The sequence below is a fragment of the Silene latifolia genome, chromosome X, assembly GCF_048544455.1.
Source record: "Silene latifolia isolate original U9 population chromosome X, ASM4854445v1, whole genome shotgun sequence".
NCBI lineage: Eukaryota > Viridiplantae > Streptophyta > Magnoliopsida > Caryophyllales > Caryophyllaceae > Silene > Silene latifolia.
In genome coordinates this window covers 122,002,610-122,026,213 of record NC_133537.1, presented here as the reverse complement: position 1 = coordinate 122,026,213, position 23,604 = coordinate 122,002,610, and the positions used below count along the sequence as shown (strand labels likewise).

At 40.2% G+C, this 23,604-nt stretch overlaps 1 protein-coding gene and 1 non-coding gene across 2 annotated transcripts; one reads left to right on the top strand and one right to left on the bottom strand.

Annotated features, from left to right (window-relative positions):
* The first annotated feature begins 675 nt into the window (after positions 1 to 675).
* On the top strand, positions 676 to 782 carry LOC141625785 (small nucleolar RNA R71). Its single transcript, XR_012535540.1, has one exon. It is a non-coding gene; the product is annotated as a small nucleolar RNA R71 (small nucleolar RNA).
* An 8,535-nt stretch (positions 783 to 9,317) lies between these two features.
* LOC141623573 (chloroplast sensor kinase, chloroplastic-like) lies at positions 9,318 to 23,154 on the bottom strand. The gene is made up of 9 exons (XM_074439667.1): positions 22,578 to 23,154; positions 20,904 to 21,065; positions 20,363 to 20,659; positions 19,739 to 19,804; positions 19,590 to 19,658; positions 19,396 to 19,488; positions 11,576 to 11,799; positions 10,742 to 11,015; positions 9,318 to 9,878 (listed from the first exon to the last, which is right to left on the bottom strand). Exons 1-9 carry the CDS (start codon positions 22,986 to 22,988, stop codon positions 9,627 to 9,629), a joined length of 1,848 nt encoding a protein of 615 aa, XP_074295768.1. The 5' UTR covers positions 22,989 to 23,154; the 3' UTR covers positions 9,318 to 9,626.
* Positions 23,155 to 23,604: the final 450 nt, after the last annotated feature.

The window sequence follows — 23,604 nt, the reverse complement described above, 5'->3', positions numbered from 1 at the left end:
TTGATTCTTTTGCATTTGGAGGACCGTTTTTTGAACATCAAAACCTTGGTCATTTTGTTGATTGTATGGAGTTTGATTTTGGTAACCTTGGTTTTGGTTGTAAAAGAGTCTTTGATTTTGGTTTCTCATGGGAGGTGGGGTGTATGTTGGTTGAGGGTTTGAACATTTTGGCTTTTGTATGAGAGATTTGGATGGAATTTGGTGTTTTCATTGTAATAGTTTGAATAAGGGGTACCACTCTTGTATGCTTGGAAAGCATACACTTGTTCATTTGTTCCCCTACATTCATTTTGGTTATGTCCCAAAGTTCCACAATTCTCACATATCCCACTTGGGATTGATGAAGATGCCGTCATGGCATTAACATGATGCTTTGGTGATTTTGAGGCTTCTTCAAGTCTAGCCATAGCTTTTTCAAACTTCAAATTGATGGTATCAATGTGAGCACTAAGTTGAGCACCCAATTGAGTAATGGAGTCCACTTCATGCTTTCCTCCTCTAGTAGCCTTGCGAGGTCTACTATATTGTGAGTTATGGACTGTCATTTCCTCAATTTTGTTCCAAGTTTGAATGTCATCAACTTCGGTGAACATTCCATTTGATCCCATGTTGAGAATGTTCCTTGAATCTTCATAAAGACCGTTCCAAAATTGTTGTACCAAGAACCACTTGCTAAGTCCATGATGAGGACATGAGGGACAAATTCCCTTGAATCGCTCCCAAGCTTCATACAAAGATTCTTCATCCCTTTGCTTAAAGCCCGTAATTTGAGCTCTTAGCATGTTAGTCTTTTCCGGTGGATAGAACTTTTTGTAGAAAGCTAGAGCCAACTTTTTCCAAGAATCAATTCCGAGAGTAGCCTTATCAAGGCCTTTCAACCATTGTTTCGCGGTGCCAATTAGAGAAAAAAGAAATAAGACCCATCGAATTTGGTCTTGAGTTACACCGGTTTGAGAAATTGCATCACAATAGTCACAAAAAGTTTCCATATGAGAATGAGGGTCTTCACTAGGCATCCCCCCAAATTGGCTTCTTTCGACTAATTGGATAAATGCGGATTTGGCAATGAAATTTCCAGTTAGATGTTGTGGTGTGGGAGTACCATTGGGTAGGTTCTCCTCTGTGGGTACGGAATGTGATGAAAACTTAGGCATTGTGGGTTGATTTTGTGTTGAATTTTGTGTTGGGTTCTCCTCACCTTCTCTTGCAAAAGGGTTGATGAACTCAATAGTATTCGGTTGAATATCTACAACCTCACCAATACCTCTCAAAGTTCTCCTAGCAAGTCTTCTATTGGTTGTCAAAGTTCTTTCAATTTCGTGATCAAAGAGTAACAAGTCACCTTGTGATCTTCTAGACATGCAAAATAGCAAACAACTCGAAAATAATTAGAACAAACCTTGATGAGTTTTACTTCCCCAAGGCAAAGAAAGACACAACTAATAACAATTGTAAGAAAATCTAAATCAAGTTAACACCGTCCCTGGCAATGGCGCCATTTTTGGTCGGTGTGATTCCCTCGTGGGGCTTAGTTTTTCAGTACTTGTCGTTAGGAGCACCTAGACCAAAACATAATTTATAACTTCACCAACAACTCTACAATTAGTAAAGAGGCAAGTAAAGGTCGGATCCCAAGGGACGGGAATTGAGATGAGATTTCTATTGTAACTAGTGGTGCCTTAAGGGGTGTCACAATTGGGGCTTGAAGTAGAAGATCACTAAACTAAATAGCAATGAAAGTAAACAAGCAAGATGAATTAAAAGGGATGTAAACAATTGATAAAAGGCACTAGGGTGTCATGGGGTCATAGGGGAATCATGGGAATTGATCATACAAACATATTCTCAAGTTATAAGCAAGCAATTATTGTTGTGATGGATCGAGTTGGTTTATATCTTACAATCCTAGGAAAGTTTGGGTCCCGGAGCCGAATCAATTAGATTGTACAACACCTACAAGTCGACTTAATCTTCCCTACTCAACAATATGCATGGTCTAATGAGACTCGAGTTGGTTTATGTCTTACAAGTCTCATTGAAAAGATAGGTGATGGGTAAAATATGCAAGGATTCATAGGCTCACATTTCATCAAACATAACATGTGCATAAGTTGAGATCACAACAAGCAAGCAAATGAACTATGAAAGCATATTAATTTAAGCATGAATCATTCCCCATGTTGGTTTTCCCTAATTACCCATTAACCCTAGCTAAGGAAACTACTCACTCATTATCATGTTGAACATGCTAGCAAGGTTGCAATCATACCAACAAAGTGAAACATGATAAATAAATGAAGTGAATAACAATAATTAAAAAAGGGTTAAAAGGATTATACCTACTAATGATTCCAATAATAAAGCAAAGAATAAAAGAAGTACTTGATGCTTGATTGGAAGGTTGTCAATCTCCCAATAATAAACCAAATAATCTTCAATTACCCAAAATAAAGGATGAACAAGAGAGAGATTAAGGAAATAAAACTTGTATTAAAACTTGATTAAATGTTGATTACAAGATTAAAGAGATATTTGATTGATATTAACTACACTAAAGATTGCTAAGAAGAACATGCTCTTCTAATTAGACTAATGGGGTATTTATAGTGGGGATTAGGTGCATGAATTAGGGTTAACTAAAGGCTTAAATGACGATTAAGTCCCTCGTTGAGGAATCGCCGGTCTCTTAGGGAGACTCCGGTCTCTAGGGAGACTGCAGTCTCTAGGGAGACTCCGGTCTCTAGAAAAAGATGTGCATCCTTCCTTGAAGCTTGAAGAAGACGAAATGGGACTGTCTGGGAATCCGGGCGTCTTTAGCACGGGACGGGCGGATTTGGCAGCTTCTGGACGGGCGTCCAGAGGCTGAAGACGGGCGTCTTCTGGAGCTTTTGCCCGGGCGTCCAGCTGAGAAATACGCACGGGTTGTGTGTGAGGGACAGGCGTCTTCTGGGGAAGACGCACGGATTGTCGGGCAGTCTCGTTTCCTTCTTCTTTTCTTCCTTTTTTCTTCATAAAATCCTTGAGGATTTCCTCGGGGATGCAAGGATCTTTTCTCATCATTGTCCATCTACTATAGTATGTACAAAGGCCTTCTAATCTTGTCTCTCCTTGATGCTTGGTCATTGAATTCAATCAATTTAGCCTCATTTTGCCGTGAAAATGCAAGGTTTGCACTCCTTTCCTACCAAGGACACAAAACCTCAAAGAATATGCAAAACAAAGAACTAAAGACAATAAATGACCCAAATATGCACTAAAAAGCATGGGAACAAGGCTAATTCGGGGACTAAATATGCTCTAATTATGGTCACATCAGGGGCGTCCCTCGTCATGTGTGCCACTATTTCTTCAGGGGAAGAGGTGGAAGGATGTCGCGATCAGTTGCCAAATTGAGATTTCGGCTTTTGCCTTCTGAAGCTGTTTGAGGATCGAATTCTCGGCCGGAGCCTTTGGTTGAGTGTCCATGTCCGGGATAACTTGGTCATTCGTTGTTGGAACGACCGTTGGATTGTTCGGGTTCTGATAGGGGCGTCCGGACCGGGTAAGGTGACCGATCTCCTTCGCCTGCTTCCCTGGGACGATATAGACATCCTCAACATCATCTCTCCAGATGCCATTAATTTCCGAATTCCGAGGGTACCTTGGAGGGGTATTCCTCGGTGGACAATTTTTGTGAGGGACATTTTTGTGGGGGTGATTCTTGTGAAGGTAGTTATTGTGAGGTTGATTATTGTGAGGGTGATTATCGTGAGGTGCATGCCAGAATGGTCGCGGGAGCAATCCATCCTGGTGAGGGTAGTTTTGGGTGCTCGGGGGACTCTCCCTCGGGCGTGGTGGTGGAGGATTGAAGATAAGTCGACGGTAGGCATCGTCAAGTCGGGTGATCCTTTCGGAGAGACTGGTTATGGCTTCCTCAACCTGTTGGAACATGGTGAGCATAGTGGCGGCACTGAACACAAATACCCCGTCTGAGGGATCTTTCTCCAGGGCATTCACCTCGTCATCAATTGGCAGGATGAGGTATGAGCAGTCCAGAGTTGGCTCATCGTTGGAGATAGCGTGGATTCCCAGAGGGTTCATTTTGTTGTTTGGCTTAGTCGGTGGGGGTAAAGGTAATTCCCCTTTCTCAATCATGTCTTGGATGATGTGCTTGAGTTTGAAGCAGGTTTCTGTGTCGTGCCCTTTCCCTTGATCGTACTGACAGTAGGCATTAGGGTTCTAGAAGCGGGATTTCTTAGCATCGGTCGGATACGGGGTGGGTCCGATTGGTTGTAACCTCCCTTGGTCCATGAGCCTTTTCAGGGTGCTTGCATAAGTTGACCCTATATTAGTGAACACTCTCTGGGGGCGCTCAGCTCTCTTAGCGGTTGGTTCAACGAGGTTGACCTCATCAATCTTGTTCGTCTGGCCATAAGGGCGAGGTCCGGTTGATGTGGATCCCTGGTAGCCTCTACCGGTGGTTTTGGCTAGGACACCCTTACGGAGGTCGTCTTCAATGCGCGTCCCGAGGATTTGTAGATCCTGGAAGGTCTTGATGTTTTCGTACCTCAGTAAGTTGGCATACACTGGGCGGAGATTATTGACGAATTTTTCTACCAAGGTTGACTCACTCGGCTTGCTGACCAACTGAGTACTTACCCTCCTCCAACGGGTTAAGAACTCGGTGAATCCCTCCTTGTCATTCTGGGTTAGGACCTCAAGAGTACGGGTATTGGCTTGGAATTCCACATTGTCGGCATATTGCTTGGCAAATTCAACTGCGACCTCATCCCAGGTAGTGAGGTTCTTCGGATCAAGGGAGTAGTACCATTGGCGAGGGATCGGTTCCAAAGAAGATGGAAAGATCCGGGTGAAAAGTTCCTGTTTAACCTCTTTTATGGCCATGTAGTCTTTGAATTCTCGGATATGATTGAGTGGGTCCTCCACTCCCTTGAACTTGGGCACATCAGTCGGGGTAAAGTTGTCGGGTAGTTGATCCCCAACATGTTCAAACGTTCGGTTGTTCTCAAGATGGATATTGTTACCCCGGGCTAGGAGTTGTTCTTCCAAGAGCTTGAGCCTCTTCTCGGTTTCAGTCAAAGGCGGAGTGTTATGTTCTCCAGTTTCCTTGTTTTCCAGGGCGTCGATACGGGTCTCGACACGATCCAGGGTGACCTTAAGAGCAGTGAGCAGGCTGGCTAGCTGAGCAGTTGTGACAACTCTGTTGTTATCATTGTTGTTGTTGTTGACAGACGAAGTCGAAGACGGGCCCATGGCTCTGAGGCAGAAAGACGGCTCACATTACAACTCGATTCGACACGGTTCAAAGACTGAACGCAGACAAAACGAAGGACGAGACAAAGAGCAGACTCAAGAAGACGAGGATGATCGTGTGTGGTTCCCCGGTGCTGACTCGATTTATGACGTGACGGTGTTGACCGAACTTTTGACATGAGTCCAATGTAACGGCGTGTTGCCATTGGACAAGTCTCGTGGTGAGACGACTCATAAGTAAAGACCCATAAGTACGTTTGCTTCGACTCGATAGACACGAGGCGGAATTAGAGTGGTGGACTGAAGTTTTCGAAAATAGAAATTTTCAAAAAGGTTCATTTGTCGCTTTATGGACGGCTTCCGAAGATAGAGATCTCCGCAAGTCGGTCAGTTGAAAGGGTTGTCTTAAGTTTATTTGCAAAAGACGGTATTGAGTTTGAGTCGGCTCAGAAAACAATGCACTGTTTCCCAAGACGTTTTTTTTTTAAATTCAAAATTGTATGTTTTGAAAATCGAGTTTGAAATATTTGAAGAGGTCTCGGGGACGGTGCATGGTCCTCGGGATCTCGAAAGTGTCTCAAGAAAAGGGTGTGTGCTTTACTGCTTTTCTCGGGTTTTGAAAGAGCCATTGTCGGCGCGAAACGGGTTAAAATCCGTGTCTAGACGCGGCGATTATAACGGCGTAAAAAGGTGATTTGAAATGGTTGTAGAAAACCGAATTTGAAAATCGTCATTACGACGGCCTAGAAAGGCGTGTTGAAATGGTTATAAAAACCGGGTTTGAAAATCGTCATTACGACGGCCTAGAAAGGCGTGTTGAAATGGTTATAAAAATCGGGTTTGAAAATCGTCATTACGACGGCCTAGAAAGGCGTGCTGAAATAGTTATAAAAACCGGGTTTGAAAATTGTCATTACGATGGCCTAGAAAGACATGCAACGGTCGGCAAAAGACCGAGGTTTGAAACGGCCATTATAAGGCGCAAAAGGTGTTTTTGAAAGTTTGAAAATGACACGGAAGGACTTATGATCAAGTAGCACATAAGCACTCACAGCTTCATTATATTATGCATAATGCTGACACGGGTTTTGGCTTAAAAGAGTGGGTTACACACCAAACAATCAAACCCCGATTTGCGAGAAGGATACCAATCCAAACAAAATGTGCAAGGAGGGTGCCCTAGCCTCGTGCTTAAAAGTGATGAAAGCTCTTTGACGAAACAGAAATGTGTAACGTGCTTGACTCAATCGGGATTCGAAACGCGGGGATGAGAAATCTCACGCCGACGAGACGAGCCAATTGGTCGAAAAGGGTTAGATTGTGGGCCCGGGCAAGGAACCCGACCGTGACCGTAATATCAATTAATGCATTCCAACCAAGACCTCGTTCGAGTCTCACCATCTAGGGATCACAAAGACACAAGTGTCCTAGTTTTCCCCAGCAGAGTCGCCAATCTGTGGACAGCGGCCCACCTGCGTATGCCCAGCCGATCTGTGGACAATGGCAGCGGTCTCTTGAAAGCCACGCTCGGCGGCGTAAAAATACTTTCGACCGGATCGTTTTAGATCGGTCGGTTTCGTCTCGGTAAGGGTCTCGAAACGATTGGAGATGTTCGGAGTCGCCACCAAGCATTTGTGGGATGCTTGGAACCCGTTCGAATCCACTTTATAACTCGGTCAAACGAAGCACAAAGCAGTGTTTGACATAGGTACTAAAGATAAAGAACCGTCCCTCTTTAGCATCTTATCTCTAGAATGACTCTCGACTCTCGTACGCCCTGGATAAGGTCGTCCACTATCCAAAGTTTCTGAGTAAGAGGTGAAGGTACGTATTGGGAAGCCCTTTAATCAGACACTCAATCCCGCCCGCGGTAGCGGCCTCTACTGATCGATCTTGGTTGGTTGAATGCAAAAGTTGATAAAACGGTTTAAATGCATGAATGCGCATCCAATAGTTTAAACCTAACATGTGAGAGCTTTCTAAGTCGGTTGATTTAATCCAAATATCAAGTATAAGATGTCGAGTTGGATTTATGGTTGATTTGCATGTAAGACGGAAATTAAACATCTATTTACCAAATTAGGTTTATGGCGCATAACGTGATCCATTTGTCTTAGTAAGGCATTTTGCAAATATGATTTTTGAATGAGCAAATTAGTCATCTGATCCGTCCTATATCCGGGTTAGCCGAAGTCGGGATCGTCCTAGACTAATGCTGGAAGGGGAACAGACCCTACACCAGGCAGCCAGATGAGGCGCGAGCCTATTGGCGATATAAGGGGGTCTCTCCTGGTTTGAAAATAGGAAAAGAAACGGCCTGTTTAGGCGCAGGTCAGTCAACGGTTTAAGACGCATTCTGACCATTTGAAAAACGTTTATAAAACGTGTTGGAAAGTGGGTTTTTGAACCCGTTTTGGTTTGAAAGGGTCGTTTAGACCGTATTTGTGTTGATTTGAGGAACGAGACTTGAATAATCATCATTGTTTTGATGATATTCGATGTCGGGTTCGACTTTATAAGCTTGACATGAATAGTTTTGGAAATAATTATGAACTAATTGTTTTAAGTTCATTTGAATATAATTAGCCGATACTCATCATCGTACTCGGGTTAAAATCCGACATGGTATGTAGAACCAAGGATGACTAAAAAAACATTAAACCTAATTCTTTCTTCCTCCTCTCTAATTGAAACATCCATCTTCAACCACATTAAAATTCTTCAATTACGAACGATTATTCAAGTAACGAACGGGTAATTAATTCGTTAATTCTATATTATGACTATTTCTTATTAATTTGACTACATTGACTAAATTGAACATATACCAAACTGTGGTATATAGAAAAAGGAAAAAAAATAATCAATGTAGTACAGTGCAATCATGAGAAACGTACTACACAATACAAAAAGTAATCAATCAATCAATATGGTACATTATAATTCACCGGCCGCCACTGATCGACGTACTCTCACCGCTGGGTTGTCATCGCCGGCGTATCACCACCACCGGCCTGTCGTTGCCGGCATCTCACCACCACCGTCCACTCACAAACGGCCACTCACAACCGGTCAATTGACCACCGGTTACTCACCACCGTCGCATCCTCACTGGCGGCGAAAAACCCTTGCTTTGTGAAATTTGAGATGAATGGATGGGTTGGCATTAGAGGGAAAACATTAGAGAGAGGTTGGAGAGAGAAAATGAGAGGGGTATAATTGTCAATAGTGTACTATGATGAGTAAAATGTGTACTGCGAAAATCAAGACCCATTTTAAATAATCTAATTAATTAATCCATACATAGAAGGTTTAATACCCCAAAAGAGCGTACTTCAATGATGGCATTTTTTATAAGTGTTGATTTTCGCAATACGCATTTTACTCATCGCAGTATACTTTTGACATTTCTAACCCTTTCATTTTCCATATACTACATCCAGATTCCAGATGAAAGGGAAAAAAACACAACAAAGTAATTGCAGTACACACCAACCCCACCACCCATAGACCCACCGTTAGATCTCCGGCGACAAGCCGCCATGCCAAGCCCCTCCGTCCTCTTGTCAGACCAACCTGTTTCCGTCCCTACTTACGCACAACCACCACCACCGAACAACCTTACTCGCCCTCCAATCCCCCTGGCACCCACGACAACGTCATGTCCTATTCTACTGCACAATTGAACCAATTATTTTCTGTAGTATTACCTCTACGTTGCGCGCCTCCACTTGCGCCTCCATTCTTCCGCCTGCTCCATCCCCTTCCTTCGTCGTCCCCTACCCAAGCTGTTATTTCACCACCGCAAACAAGCAATGTCTCATTAACAATAGTTCTTCAATAAAAACTAGCCCAAAATTAAACAAGAAAATTCTAACAAAACATTAATTTGGTATTTTGATTCATAAGTTTGTAATCAACAAAATAAATCAGTTTTAATTCAATTTTTACACTAGAAGAGATTTGATTAATTGAAGAGGTTGTACAGAGAGAGAGAGTGATTTTTTGACAAGGGTATGCAAAAGGAAAATATCGCACACAATGTACTGTAATGAGTAAAAAAATGTACTGCGAAAATAAATTACGTTTGATAAATGTGGATGTATGAAACTACAAACTCGTAGCTATTATTTTCAATGCTAGTAATTTAAAAACTCATCTAGTATTACAAATTACTATACATTCCAAACGTCCAACATACAAAGAATACATTAGTTGACCGACTGATGCACACAATTGAGGACAAGCGTATGTGTATATACAGGGTTGCAGAAGCGGGTTACTTTACCAGAACCGAAACCGCGAGCAGCCAACGAGGACTGGCTAATTTACATGCTTTCTTGGTTCCTTTGTGTTGGAGCCTTGAGACCAAATCAAGCCTCTTCAGCCACGCTCATGTGATTATAAGGAGTCGATGAAGGGAGACAAACCTCAATTCGGGTCCCACCAGATCCAAGAGCAGCATCATTGTTTCGAGGAGAGATGACGCGAAGAACGCAGCCATAGCTTTCAAGTATCTCTCTGGCAACTGTCAGGCCGGCAACAAAGTTCCATGTCATGTTGTCTTCCATCATTTGCTCTGAAGAAAGTTCCACCCCGAAAGGTGTCAGAGAATGCATTTGTGTCTGTAAACATGAGGGGAAATAGAAAAGTTAGTCTCTTCTAAAAGATTTTACTGTAAAACAATTTATTCATAGGAGAAGTTATTTATCAATTTTAACCAAAAAAGGAATGACTAATGGTTTTACAACAACGCTTATGTAAGGCAATTTTACTAAAGTATTTGTGATATACCAGGTGTTAATATCATTTTTAGTCGTGATCTTGAAATCGTCACCCCAGTCTTATTTTCGGTCCTTGCACCATATATGCGGCCTATACTACCTCAAACTATGGGACCTTCAAAACTTGAACAAGCGGTCGTGATGAAGTGTCCTCGATGAAATACCATGGTGCGCCATTACAACTTTACAACCAAGCAGGCAGTTAATTGCTATGTTGCTCAGACTCTTCAATATTACTCGCGTACCCGTGTTGGACACTCCACCCTCGGACATGGACATGGGTAGGACACTCGACACTTCATTTTCAAAAACATGAATTTTATTCATAAAATAGACGGATCCGACACTTGGACACGCACCCGTGTTGGATACTTCTAACCGAGTACGAGCAACATGGCTTAATTGTCAGTAAGAAGTCCTAAGAATCCAGTCGGTAAACAGAGCGTTCAGGTTACACATATTGCTCCAGTTTCTAGTAGAGGAAATCTTCTAGTACCCAAACTTACTGAAGAGTGGCAGGGTAATGCGACCCCCTTCCAACTCCTAAGGGCCTACAGAGGGACTTGAGTTGGACTTGTGACCTCCAACTCTTTACCACTAGACCAACAGATGGTTATACCAGCAAGATTTAACAAGAAAATTAATCACCTTAAACAATTCAGAAAAAGGAAATGAAAGAAAATAGTTAAGAGTGATGATCAAACCATGTAGTGCATATCAGGACCATCATCATCAATCACAACAAGAGCTCCTCCAGCAGGTGCTCCAACTGAGACAATTTGAACATTTCCGCCAACACGTGTACGCAAAAGTGCCCCCTCAATTAGATTACCGAGGGCCTGACGAAGAGCAGCTTCTTCAACAGCAACTTGTAGGACCTTCGAGAATTCACTTAATTCCACATTCCGCCTTTGCTTTTGAGCAAGAGGCTGTGCAGCTCCAACCAAGTCTACTAGCACATCAGAAACATTGCACGGTCTTCCTGACAAGACGAAATATCATAAGCTTGGGCACAAGTTAGGTGAGCCCGCTCGACAAGGCCTAGAAATCAGTTTGTTAAAAGCTCGGCCCAAGCTCATCTACATCAATCTCGAGCTCGAACTAATCTGAGCTGAGCTGAGGTCTGGCTTAATAGCTCAGATCAGTAAAGTGGGGTTAGTGTTCGTTTAATAAAAAATTACCTTTGATGATTTCTAATAACATGTGTTTATTTTAGATTTATGCTATTTTAAGAATTTTGAAACACACCTATACAACGCGTCATGAAAAAGAAACTACTGAAACACTATAAATCTCAGCCCTATCCGAATCCGAGCTTCAATTTCTAGGCCTGAAGAGCTGATAGCTGAGAGGTAAAGCTCAGTTTTTCCTAGTCGATCTCGAGCACATCTGAACTCAAGGTCATATCAGCTTGTTTACATTCCTAAGCATAATGAAAGAGTTATTTTTCATGAAACCAAGATAATAACAATAGCCACTTGCACTGATTCTCCTCTGCTCAATAGATAAGGCTGATTATCCCACGGAGATGACCTTACCTGGTGCTGTGTAGTAGCAAAGGTGCTAGAGCCAGTGTTGGCATAGGCATCTCCAAATCCTTGATTGCCAAGCTCGAAGAAGTGTTTCCAAACCCTTCTTTCTTATTAACACGTGTATCATTAGACGGGTCATTCGGTAACTTGTATATCCGAAGTTCAGGTTGAGTATAATTTGTACCACCCATTTTCTTCAATGATTCTTCATTAAACCGCATTATGTTGGCCTGAAAAAACATCAAAAACCGAGGCAGTAATATATTAGCTCTGCATCATGGCAAAAACAGAAAAGGTGTAGTGGGGAAATCATCTGAGATTGTTCAAAATAATCTAGAAAATTCTTGTAATACTAAGATATCTAGTAAGCTACAAGAACAATCTAGAGAATTAGAGAATTATCCAATTATTTAGCTCATTTCTAGAACATTTCCATAAACTACTATAAATATGAATGTAATGCTCATTTGTAAGTGTGTGTAGCCATGGCTCCAAACATGGAGCTAATAGGTCTCACCAATACCGTCTCCCCCAAATATCATGTAATATAAACACATTCAACATATAAATAAAAATCATCCATGTTGAGAATATCGGGCTCACATTACTTCCGCTGCCAAAATTCCAACATGGTATCAGAGCCCATGGTTGTCAAATCTGGGCAATGATCTTATATCAAAATATGAAACTGATCCTACCTCCTCCGTTCCATTAAAAAATCAAATCACAAAAAAAGAAGACATTTGCCTCCTACATTACCTTTAAAAAATATTACTCTTCCCTCACATCAAAAATGGGCAAAAACGGCCGAGTGAAATCGTTGACGGACATGAGCAGCAACATTTCATTCAAAGCAATAGGGTAGCAAAAACGCTAACCCGATATCCGGGCAGTAAAAAAAAAAAAAAAAAAAAGCTGACCCGATGAGGGTAACCAAAAAAAAGGGTTAACCCGATTTCCGGATAGCGAAAGAGCTAATCCGATGAGGCCAGGGTAGCACACGAGGCTAACCCGAAATCAAACAAGGGTGACAAAAAAAAAGTGTCAACCCACGAAATCAAAAAGGGTGACGAAAAAATGTCAACCCAGAAACATCATGGGGCGAAACAATGAAACCCCGAAAACAAAGGGTGTAGACCCGAAAAAAAAACACAACCAAAAAAACATGGGCATCGACCATACAAGAAAATGGGACTAAAAGATCTCACACACAAGCAAATGTAAGAAACACAAGAACAACTAACGGGAAGAGTACCGAACAACTAACGGGAAGAGTACCACGCAAGACTGGAAGCTCCGAGCACATTCAAGAAATGAAGACAATCAACAAGTAAAGCAAATGTGAGGAGGAAGAACATCAAAAAATGAAGACAATCAACAAGAAAAGCAAAGGTGAGAGGAGGAAGAACATCAAAAAAATCATGATTCAGACCATCAGAGTTAAGAGCAACGATGTGGAAAAAATACACAAGACACGAAGAAACTCAAGCTTAAGGGGGGGCAACTACAAACAAATTCGAAGTACAAGATAAACAAGAATTTTTAGATTAAGGGGGAGTGTTAAAAATATAATCTAGAAAATTCTTGTACTACTAAGATATCTAGTAAGCTACAAGAACAATCTAGAGAATTAGAGAATTATCCAATTATTTAGCTCATTTCTAGAACATTCCCATAAACTACTATAAATATGAATGTAATGCTCATTTGTAAGTGCGTGTAGCCATGGCTCCAAACATGGAGCTAATAGGTCTCACCAATACCGTCTCCCCCAAATATCATGTAATATAAACACAAATTCCAACAGAGATCACAAATCTAAAACTTCGGCAAAAGCAAAACTCAACCAGTTAAAATTGAGCAAGGACTTTAAAGGATTGGCTTCAATCCACAAGGGAATTTCATGTCATGTAACGTTATACCTGTTATACAACGCCCCATACAAAAGCGTCAAAGTTTACGCCATGTCAACCAATATTTCAAGATACTGCCTTTATTTTAAAGCGCCTCAATCTTGAAGTATTTGGTCCTCTTGTCGCACACTGGATTCTTTGCAATGGCAATAGCTGACTGGTTATCACAAAGTAACTCGGTTGGAGTAAATTGCTCCTTTCCCATATCTTTGAGAACTTTCCGCAACCAGATCGCTTGATTTACAGTTGCACAAGCTAGGTAGTGCCTTTGTGAATATATCCGCAAGTTAATCTTGTGTAGGACAATACTCGAGGTTGATTTCACCTTCTCTTTGTGTGTCTCTCACAAAATGGTACTAAATCTTGAAGTGCTTGGTCCTCTTGTGGCACACTTTGCAATGGCAATAGCTGACTGGTTATCACAAAGTAACTCGGTTGGAGTAAATTGCTCTTTTCCCATATCTTTGAGAACTTTCCGCAAACAGATCGCTTGATTTACAGTTGCACAAGCAGCAACATTATCTTGCTTTTGTGATTGCCATGAAAATATTCCACTTCCTAGAGTATATGCATATCCGAATGTACTTCTCATGTCATCAACGGAACCACCCTAATCACTATCCCAATCACTAACAGTGTACCCGACAGAGTTTTGAGTTGGTTTGTACCAAAGACCCAAATGTGTACTACCTCGAATGTACCTTAAAACTCTCTTCGCAGCGGTGCGGTGTAGTGAAGTTGACTCGGGTTTTGCATAAACCTTGATAAAAGACTTGCCGAGAACATTAGATCAGGTCTTCAAGCTGTTAGATAAAGCAAACATCCAACTATACCTCTATAAGTGTCTATAAGTGTTAGGGTCTGCCTTTTCAGCCCCATCATCTTTAGAAAGCTTCTCATTTACCCAAGTGGTGTTGACATAGCCTTGCAATTATCCATCTTGAATCTCTTAAGAATAGTTTCTGCATATTTCTTTTGTGAAATAAAGATGCCTTATGATTCTTGCTTCACTTCTAAACCGAGGAAAAAACTCATCAAGCCTCAAATTCCTTTTTCATGTTCCTCTTAAACTCAACGATCATAGCTTGATTGTTTCCGGTTATAATCAAGTCATCAACAACATAGGGCTTGCTTGGATTGAGGGTAAAGGGGGGAATGAATAAGGGAGTAATATGTAAGGTGCGTTTTCCATGTTTGGTATGAGAGTAATTATTCACCTCCCGAATCTATTACTCTCATGAAGGGGTAATACATTATCCACCCTCCCCCCGGGTAATGATTAAGGGAGTCATCTACTCAGTAATCATTATTCCTATATATCAAACCTATGTTCAAGGAACTCATTACCAAGTAATTAACTTCCCCAATAATTATCACCCAATTAAAATTTACCCAATAATTACTCCATGCATTCCAAGCAAGCGCATATAGAGAAAGGATCGTCAAATCTGATTTTGTTTTCTTCACATATAAGATTGGCTCACTTGGACTTCTTTCAAAACCAAACTTTAGTAAATACTCATCAATTCGACTCTAGCAGACTCGTGGAGCTTGCTTCAACCCATAAAAAACTTGATTTTCCTTCCCTTTTATGACATATCCTTGTGGTTGGTCAACATATATCTCTTCTTGGAGATAACCATTCAAGAATGCTAACTTTACATCCATTTGATAGATGTTCCACTTATGTTAAGCAGCCAAAGCAATTAAGGTTCGTATTGTATCATGTCTTGCAACAGGGGCAAACGTCTCGGTGCAGTGTAGTCAGTACCATACTGTTGAGAATAACCTTTCACGACGAACCTTGCTTTGTACTTTTGAACTGAACCATCTGAATTGTATGTTTTGGTCTTCCTCTGATTCTTTTCGATCATCTTAAGCTCCTCCTCCATCACATCTCTCCATTCTTGATGTTTAGAGGCTTCATGATAGTTGTTAGGTTCATAAACCGCAACATAACATGATTCAAATGGATTCTCTTGGATTGCAACATTACTGTCTACAAATCCGCTACAAGTCTTTTACCTCTTGGTCCAGTAGCATGCATTTTGAGAATCTGGAGAAGTCTCAATTTCATTTCTGGAAGAGCTTGCTTGATCTCCGTGTGACTCTCTCGGAGTTGAAGGTGAATTTTGTGGCGTTCTAGGAGAATTTGGTGGGGACACATATTGAAAAACATCCTCTTGTTGATTTTGGCACAAAATTCCAAGGTGTTGGTAGTTGTTGACTTGTTTCTCCACCTTATCTTCTTTCCAATTCCAGTAAGAATTTTCATGAGTCTTGAAGTTGAAAAGTCGATAACCTTTAGATTGGGAGCTATAACCCAAAAAGATGCCATGTTCAGCCTTCTCTTTCTTTCTCTTGTAACTTGTGCCTATTTAGTGCAGGAACATGTATGTAACATAAAGAGCCAAATACTCTAAAGTGTTTCCTTGTACGCTTGTGATTTGTCCATGCTTCAAAAGGTGTTTTATCTGTCACCGCCTTGGTTGGACACCTATTAAGAAGATATTGTGTTTACAGCCTCAGCCAAAACCTTTTAGGCATTTTCTTCTCAAATAGCATGCATCGCGCCATCTCCATAACAGTTCTATAGTTCTATTCTTCCTTTCAGACACACCATTACACCATTTTGTTGTGGTGTATAACCAACAGTGAGTTGATGTGTTATACCTTCATCTTCACAAAATTTATCAAACTCGTTTGATGTATATTCTGTGCCTCTATCGGATCTGATTCGTTTCATGCCTCTATCGGATCTGATTCGTTTCATGCTACAACCACTTTGGTTTTCAGCCATAGCCTTGAACTTCTTGAAAACAGTGGGAACTTCTGAGCGTTCTCGAAGAAAATAAAATAGACCCATGTCATTCTTGTAAGATCATCAATAAAAAGAATGAAATACCTATTTCTCTCATAAGTTAATGTTCGCATGGGGCCACAAACATCTGTATGCACTAACTCAAGTTTCTCTTTAGCTCTCCATGCTTGATCTTGCGGAAAAGAATCTCTATGCATTTTCCCCAATTGACAACCTTCACAAATGTCTTTTTCAAGATTCACCAAAGGCAAATCTCTTAGCATGTCCTTTTTGTATAGAGTTTGCAACGCATGAAAGTTATAGTGGCCAAGTCTTTTATGCCATAGCCAAGAGTCATTATCCTTTACTCGGGCAACACTTTCTTTTGGGTATGTCCATGAAAGACGGAAACTTTTGTTCTTCATTTCAATTCGAGCAATCTCCTTTCCATGATGATCATAAATATTACATGTATTTCCTTCAAAGTTGACATTGTAACCATTTTGCATCATCTGGGGGACGCTTAGCAAATTTGTGGCAAGATTAGGAACTAACAAGACAATGCTAATGTAACGCGTTCTTTTCTTTGTTTGAACGGCTATAGTTCCTTTGCCTTTTGCCTCTATAATGGAACCATCGCCCATCCTTACCGGAGTCTTCAATGAAGTATCAATATGAGTGAATATACTTTCATTGTTTCTCATGTGATTTGTGCAACCACTATCGACTAGCCACACATCTTTATTGCTTTTCGTCGAGGCTTGACCGGCAACAAATAGATGATCTTCAAAGATCCAACTTTTAGAGACATTAGCCTTTGCTTGTTGATCTTTAGACCATCAATCTTTTTGTTCATGTCCAAACTTTTTACAAATATCACATGGTGTTTTATCTTTGTTCCAACAACTTTTCTCCATGTGATTAGTCTTTTTACAGATTCCACAAGGTGGAAATCTTCCTATCTTCCTTTCTTTTCGGTACCATTAATACTCTACTTTTCTTTTGACATTTGCTTATTTCTGTTATTTTTGAAATTTTGGGACTTTTTTTTATGTTTTGCTTGAAAAGCTCCTTCCGATGAACCTTCATTTCTACCGGACACCTTTGACTCATGGGCATGTAAAGACCCAAATAATTCTTGCGGAGACAATGTATCAACATCTTTGGACTCTTCTATAGCGGTAACAATAAAACTGAATTTGTTGTCAAGGCTACAAAGAGTTTTGTTGATTATCCTCTTGTCGGAAATATCGCCGCCATAAATTTTCATTTGGTTTATTGTATCAATGATTCGAGATGTATAGTCCTTCATTGATTGAGATGGTTTCATTTTCAAGTTTTCAAAATCTCTTCTTAAGTTTTGGAGTTTAATAGCTCTTACTTTTTGTGAGCCTTGAAACTCCACCTTAAGAATGTCTCATATTTCTTTTGCCGAAGTTGCATTGACGATCCTTGGAAAAATCGCCTCTCCAATTGCAGAATGTAAGTATGCAAAAATGCAATTGCTCTTGTATTCTTCGTCGTCTTCTCTTTTTACTACCTTTTGTTCATCAGCTCATATCTTTTGTTCAACTGTTGATTCAGGTAGTTTAAACCCTTGTTCGATAATCTCCCATAAATCTAGAGTAGTTAACAAAGCCTTTATCTTGATACACCAAAAATCATAATTTTCACCTACGAAAATTGGTGCGGAAGGCATTGTTGAACTTGATGAAGCCATGCTTCTGTATATATGTTTGTTTTTTTATTTATTTATTTACTTATTTTTTTATGTGGGTGTTTTTGATTTTTGGTCCCGAAAGATAAAAAATGCTCTGATGCCACCTGATGGTTTTTAGGGGCAAATATAATCAAATAAGGAGAGAAAGATATTGATAGAATATTTTGTGTTGTATATTTCTATATCAAAACAAGCTAATACATTAGTTATTTATACTAGAAGAAGGACTTGCAACTTCCCTATAACATTTAAGGTGTAAGTCTAAACTCCCTCTACATTAAACTTATAGGACTAGTAACTCTAATGACATTGAACATGACACAAAACTTCTCAGTAGTAGTAATGTGTAATGAGTTACTTTGTAACCTTATTAGATTAATTGTCATATTTCAACATTAACATATATTCCCTCCAATTTCTTATTATCTTTCCTCTTTCCTTTTTCACACAAGTTTGATTATCTTCCCTCTTTCCTTTTTTAGCAAGTTTCATTCATTTTTTTATTAATTTTCTCTCCTAAAAAATCAACAACTCCCACTACTTCATTTATTCTTTATTCATTATTCATTCTTTATTATTTTCTCTCCTATAAATTTTACAATTACAATACTTTATTCCTTCTTTCTTCCCCTTTCTTATTTTTTGTGTCCAAAAGAAAGGGGGAGATATTAGGAAATTGGAGGGAGTATTTATTAGTCCTAACGGCTATTCTTTCTCTGACTTAAGTCTCTGCCAAACAATACATAAACGGCCGTGTGAGGTACATTTCTGTACCCTAGGGGAATAGGTTACACATCCAATAAAGCACAGGCCATTCTTATTGACTGTTTTGACTTTTAATGATCCCATTCTCCACGTATTATATGCCCAGCAGTTATCAGGCAATCTTGTCCACAGTTCTAAACATCGGCCGCAACACCGATACTCGACTGATTTATAAAGGTTTTGGAGTTTATTGCGACCGCATTTTAGCGTGTTTCAATGCGATATTGACCGCATTTAACCCTGATAACCAATACTGTGACTGTGACCAAACCGAGATTTAATACTATGATCTTCTCAATGTTGTTGAGTTCTTGTCATTCACTCCCCCATGATATTAATCAGAATGTTACTTGATATTACAACATTCTATTTTTGGCACAATGCTCTAGCCCATAGCGTGTATACTATACGTGTTAAATAATATTATTCCTCTATATCCATACTTCATCTCCTAAAAGGCATGTCAATTAGATCACTCGGGAGGAAAAAGTCACAGTCACAGAGTATATATAGCAAAAAAACACATGACTACTTCAGTGGTATATATCTCGAAAACAACAAGGCCTTGGAAAGGTGAACTAAAAAATTATACAAATGTCATCTGCCAAATAGAGATAAAAGACCAAACCTTTGTCATATAAACAGCATCCTGCAGCTGTTGCAGCGTATCTCGCATACGATCACTTTGGACGATAATGTCTTCAACTATATCATGGGAAATCTGCAACAGCATAATCACAAGATTCACAACAAATCTTAATGCCAACAACAGGAAACAGTGCATTGAAAAATCATAAAATTGAGCTTTGTAGAGGAAAGCACCTCGTTTCTTTTTAATTGGACTGATAACATTTGGGAGAGAGTTCGTAGGCTAGACAAAGGCCCTCGTATCTGAGGATAAGGAGACCAGTTAAGTATTATGAGATCTAGGCTAATACAGGAATGAAAAACCAAAAAAATTGATATCTTACCTGTTCCACTAGATTACTCATCCGAATATTATTTTGCCAGGAGGTCTGCTGAAGCAACATCGCTTTCTATGACAAGAGAAAGCAAGTTAATAAAGAACCCTGAACCAAAGTAGATGCCCATTCGATATGCACGAAACCTATGAAGCTGAAATCTACGGGTGTATTTGGATAAAATTTTAGGAGGGAAATGGAGGGGAGGAAAGGGAAGGAGGGAGATTGCGTCCTTTCCTCCTCCTCCCCTCCCCTCCCTTCTTCACTTCTCCACCCATACATGGACTTGGGTGTGCTATCTAATAAGCACAAAATCCACAAAGTTGACTGTTTACATTATTCTTGTGTGTGTGTGTGTGTGTGTGTGTGTGTGGTCCAAGCGGATCGGGTTCAAACGCATGTCATGAATAAACCTCTTACTGACAAGTACCTCCCTCGATGACACCTGCTTCCTGAAGTATTATTTGGAACCAATAAGTTGCAACAACAAAAACCACGAGCTCAAATATGAGCGGCATTCAACTAGCATAACTATTAGAGTACACTGGAGTACTTGTGAAGAATGAGTGATAAGTTCCTCACTTAAAAAAGAAAGGTGGAAGATGGAAACGATCAAAGATGAGGTTGGGCTACCTGATCCATCACATAAGCCATAGCAAGGGAACAAGAAATGTTTATCGCATTTAGTCTCTGGTCAGAAGAGAGGTTAAAGTATTTCAAGGGACTTGAACTGCATGATGGAATTTCTGGTGACTTCAATTTAAAACTAGGAGGTAGTGCATAGCTCTCCTGTGGGGACCGTGTGTCTGAAGAATCGCCAGATCCCCTCCCTAGCTCCATAACAGGCAGCTCAGCAACCAAAAATCCAACTACGAAGGGATGTTTGACCATCGGTAAAACAACAGCTCCGCACTCGGGTACTGCCTCCGCCTATAAGCCAATACAGTAATATCCAAATTAGCCAGCAAATTGGAAGTAGACCTTCCCCATTGTTTCTGGCTGAGGGAAAAAAAAGAGCAAAGAGAAGAGCGAAAATGCAAGTCCAAATGTGGCTGGTACGGCTTCAAAATGTGGTCGCCCTATTCAAGTAAAACTTTACAAATAGATCAGAGCAGGGTGTCACAGCCCCAATTAATACTATGATTCCGAATGTAGTACAGATTAAATCACTTACCTGCTTCTTGGAAAGTGCAGCCTCGGCACCACGTAACCCTGCTGGCATATTAAAATTTCCGACCAATATAACAATATCAGACCCATCCCCTGATGGATAAAGAGTGACACGCCTTAGCTCTAAACGGTCCATCACATAGCTACCAGCAGGCCTGACATATACCTGAATTAACATAGTGAAAATTAAGGCTTGATGATATATAATTCCAGAAGATGATAATATGCGCTACTTGTAGAGGTCACTTAAGCAAGATATCAAACAGTATCATAGTCCTGAGACTCACAACTCAGGAAAAAAACTGGTACCTCCCACCTTTTCTATGGCTCTATGCCACCTTTCAAAAACATTCACCTTTTCTAAATTTTCACAAAACTACTCACACCAAAATCCATATAATTTTTTAGTGAATATCAATCATGATATATCTTTAAATTTGTGTAAAACTAACTTTTGCTAGAAGATGAAAAGCGTACATGATAAATAAGGATGGAAAAATTGTCTTTTAATTGGGCAAAATGAGCTTTTGGTGAAAGTTGGGAGTCATGATTTTTCGCTTTCAACTAATAGACACTCCGTATAAACTAACACTCAAAAGCAATAAAGTAAGTCACCAGAAGAACATAAACTTAGCAATTGCATGTGAAAAAAACCACCTTATTTGACGCTTATTCTCCTTGTAGGAATATAATCTAAAGATTGGTTAGGAAGGTTGTGTCTGAGACATGCAGCCTTAACCAAAGAGTAACAGATATCCAGTTTCCTTTTAGACCCTTGATCAAAAATATGAATGACAGACCTACACTTCACCGCAAAACTCTTCATTTTTTTATTGTTGTCATATCATCAGCAACATTTTTTAATCTGTTGTTAAGGGTGTGTTTGGATGGAGGGAAAGGGAGGGGAGAGGAATGATACAAAATCCCTTGTTTGGATAACAATTGAGGTTGGAGGGAAATGGAGGGGAAGGGATTTGGAGGGATCCATTTTCCCTCCTCCAAGCCTAATGAGAATCCTTCCACCATAGGAAAGATTTGGAGGGAAAATGACGTCCTCCATTCTCCCTCTCCTTCCCTTTCCTCCTTCCCTCCCCCCTCCCCCTCCCCCTCCCCTCCATTTTTGCTATCCAAACACACCCTAAATTTATTTTCAGATTAATTGACGTAGGAGTATCAGCAGTTGATGGGTGACGAGGTATTTCCTCTTAAAGGAAACATCCCTTGAGGAGGTTTCAACCAAGGATTTGAACCTTTTGTTCATTTTTAAATTTTAAACTACCTACACCCACCAGCAAACGTTGATCCACAAGTTGAACCAAAATTTACATATCTGAACCTCCTCAAACCGAACAAAATTTTAGTGCATAGTATTAGAAAGCTCGTATATATTAAGGCAAGTCATGCCTATTTATGAGCGATAAAAGAGGGATATGGCATGGCATGGCATGGCATGGATAAAACTTAAAAGGGTTACAAAAAGAGGGAAAGGGGTACAAGAAAAGTAGTCTGAGTTGCTTGTTAATAAATATTTAGGCTGTGTGCCATTGAAGATGATAGTGGCGTGGGTACCAATCAATATCCTCACATAAGAAATTAGATAGCTCAGATAAATTCACACTACAATAGATAGATAATCAACAAATAATAAAAATAAATGAAAAGTAAAGAAAGAAAATACCGAAAGAAGGGCGTTAGGATGAACAATACGTTGAAAAAGAGCCAATTGATCAAGACAAAGACGGTGAAAATCAGGGGTTGGAAGAACCAAACCCTGAGATTTAGGGTCTTTTTCAATTTTGTGGGTAAACTCAATTGGTGAAGATGATACTTTGCGTATGGCGGCAGCAACAGCCACGGCGGATGGGACCCACTCTCTGTCACCTTGTTCATCCAAAACGGGGTCGTTTACGCAGCGGAGAGTTGCAGCAGCAGTTGTAGTGGATAAAGAAGAGGAGTTTGATGAGAGTGAGAATGAAAGTTTAGGGGGGTAAGCAAAAGAGTGGGATTTTGGGGTGTTTTTAATGTAGTGGTTAATTAATGATGGATTAGTGAGGGAGTGGTGTGATGGGAGTGATGAGATTAACAGCATTATTGCTTTGTTTTTACAAATGCTGTATATCAATTGTTATCAGTAAGTATCTGGTGTACACTGGTTTTGGTAGTTGTAGTGGTAGTGGTAGTGGTAGTGGTAGTGATGGTGAAGCTTGTTCACTTGTTCTTCCTAAAAGATGGGAATATGGGATGCTAGATTCTTCAAAAACACTGGTAATGATAAAAGTTCTGTATACTACGAGGAGTGACGGGGATGGTATTTTGCGTTCTACGTTTGTAATACTAGTGCTAGTTTTAAACTCGTGGAATTGATATATCCTCCACTTATATCCTCCACTTATATAAAAGTGAGCAAGCCAAGTTACTATTCCTAATAAATAGTAGGATGAATAGTTGAGATTTATTAGTTTTTTAATCCTTGTCGGACGGGTTGAGCTTGGGTGTTGCATGAGGGTGGGTCGAATAGTTAGGTTGATGTGTAACATGCAAACCTCTGTTGCTATGTCCTTGACAATGCAAGGACTTATCTTTGGGCTTTCCTTGTTTCTTGTGGTTGTTTGGGTTACATTTTTTAGGCTTATTATGGTTGATTTACGATCAGTTTTTCGCTTTCGTGTTTGGTTTACCATATCTGTGATCGCAGTGCAACAATC

What these genes read in the sequence shown, in the direction of transcription:
- LOC141623573 (XM_074439667.1), bottom strand. Translation starts at nt 22,988, where the DNA reads ATGCTGTTAATCTCATCACTCCCATCACACCACTCCCTCACTAATCCA. An exon ending in ATCCTAACGCCCTTCTTTCG is followed by an intron (nt 21,066 to 22,577) that starts GTATTTTCTTTC and finishes ATGTTAATTCAG; the next exon opens with GTATATGTCAGGCCTGCTGG. An exon ending in TCCAATTAAAAAGAAACGAG is followed by an intron (nt 19,489 to 19,589) that starts GTGCTTTCCTCT and finishes ATGCTGTTGCAG; the next exon opens with ATTTCCCATGATATAGTTGA.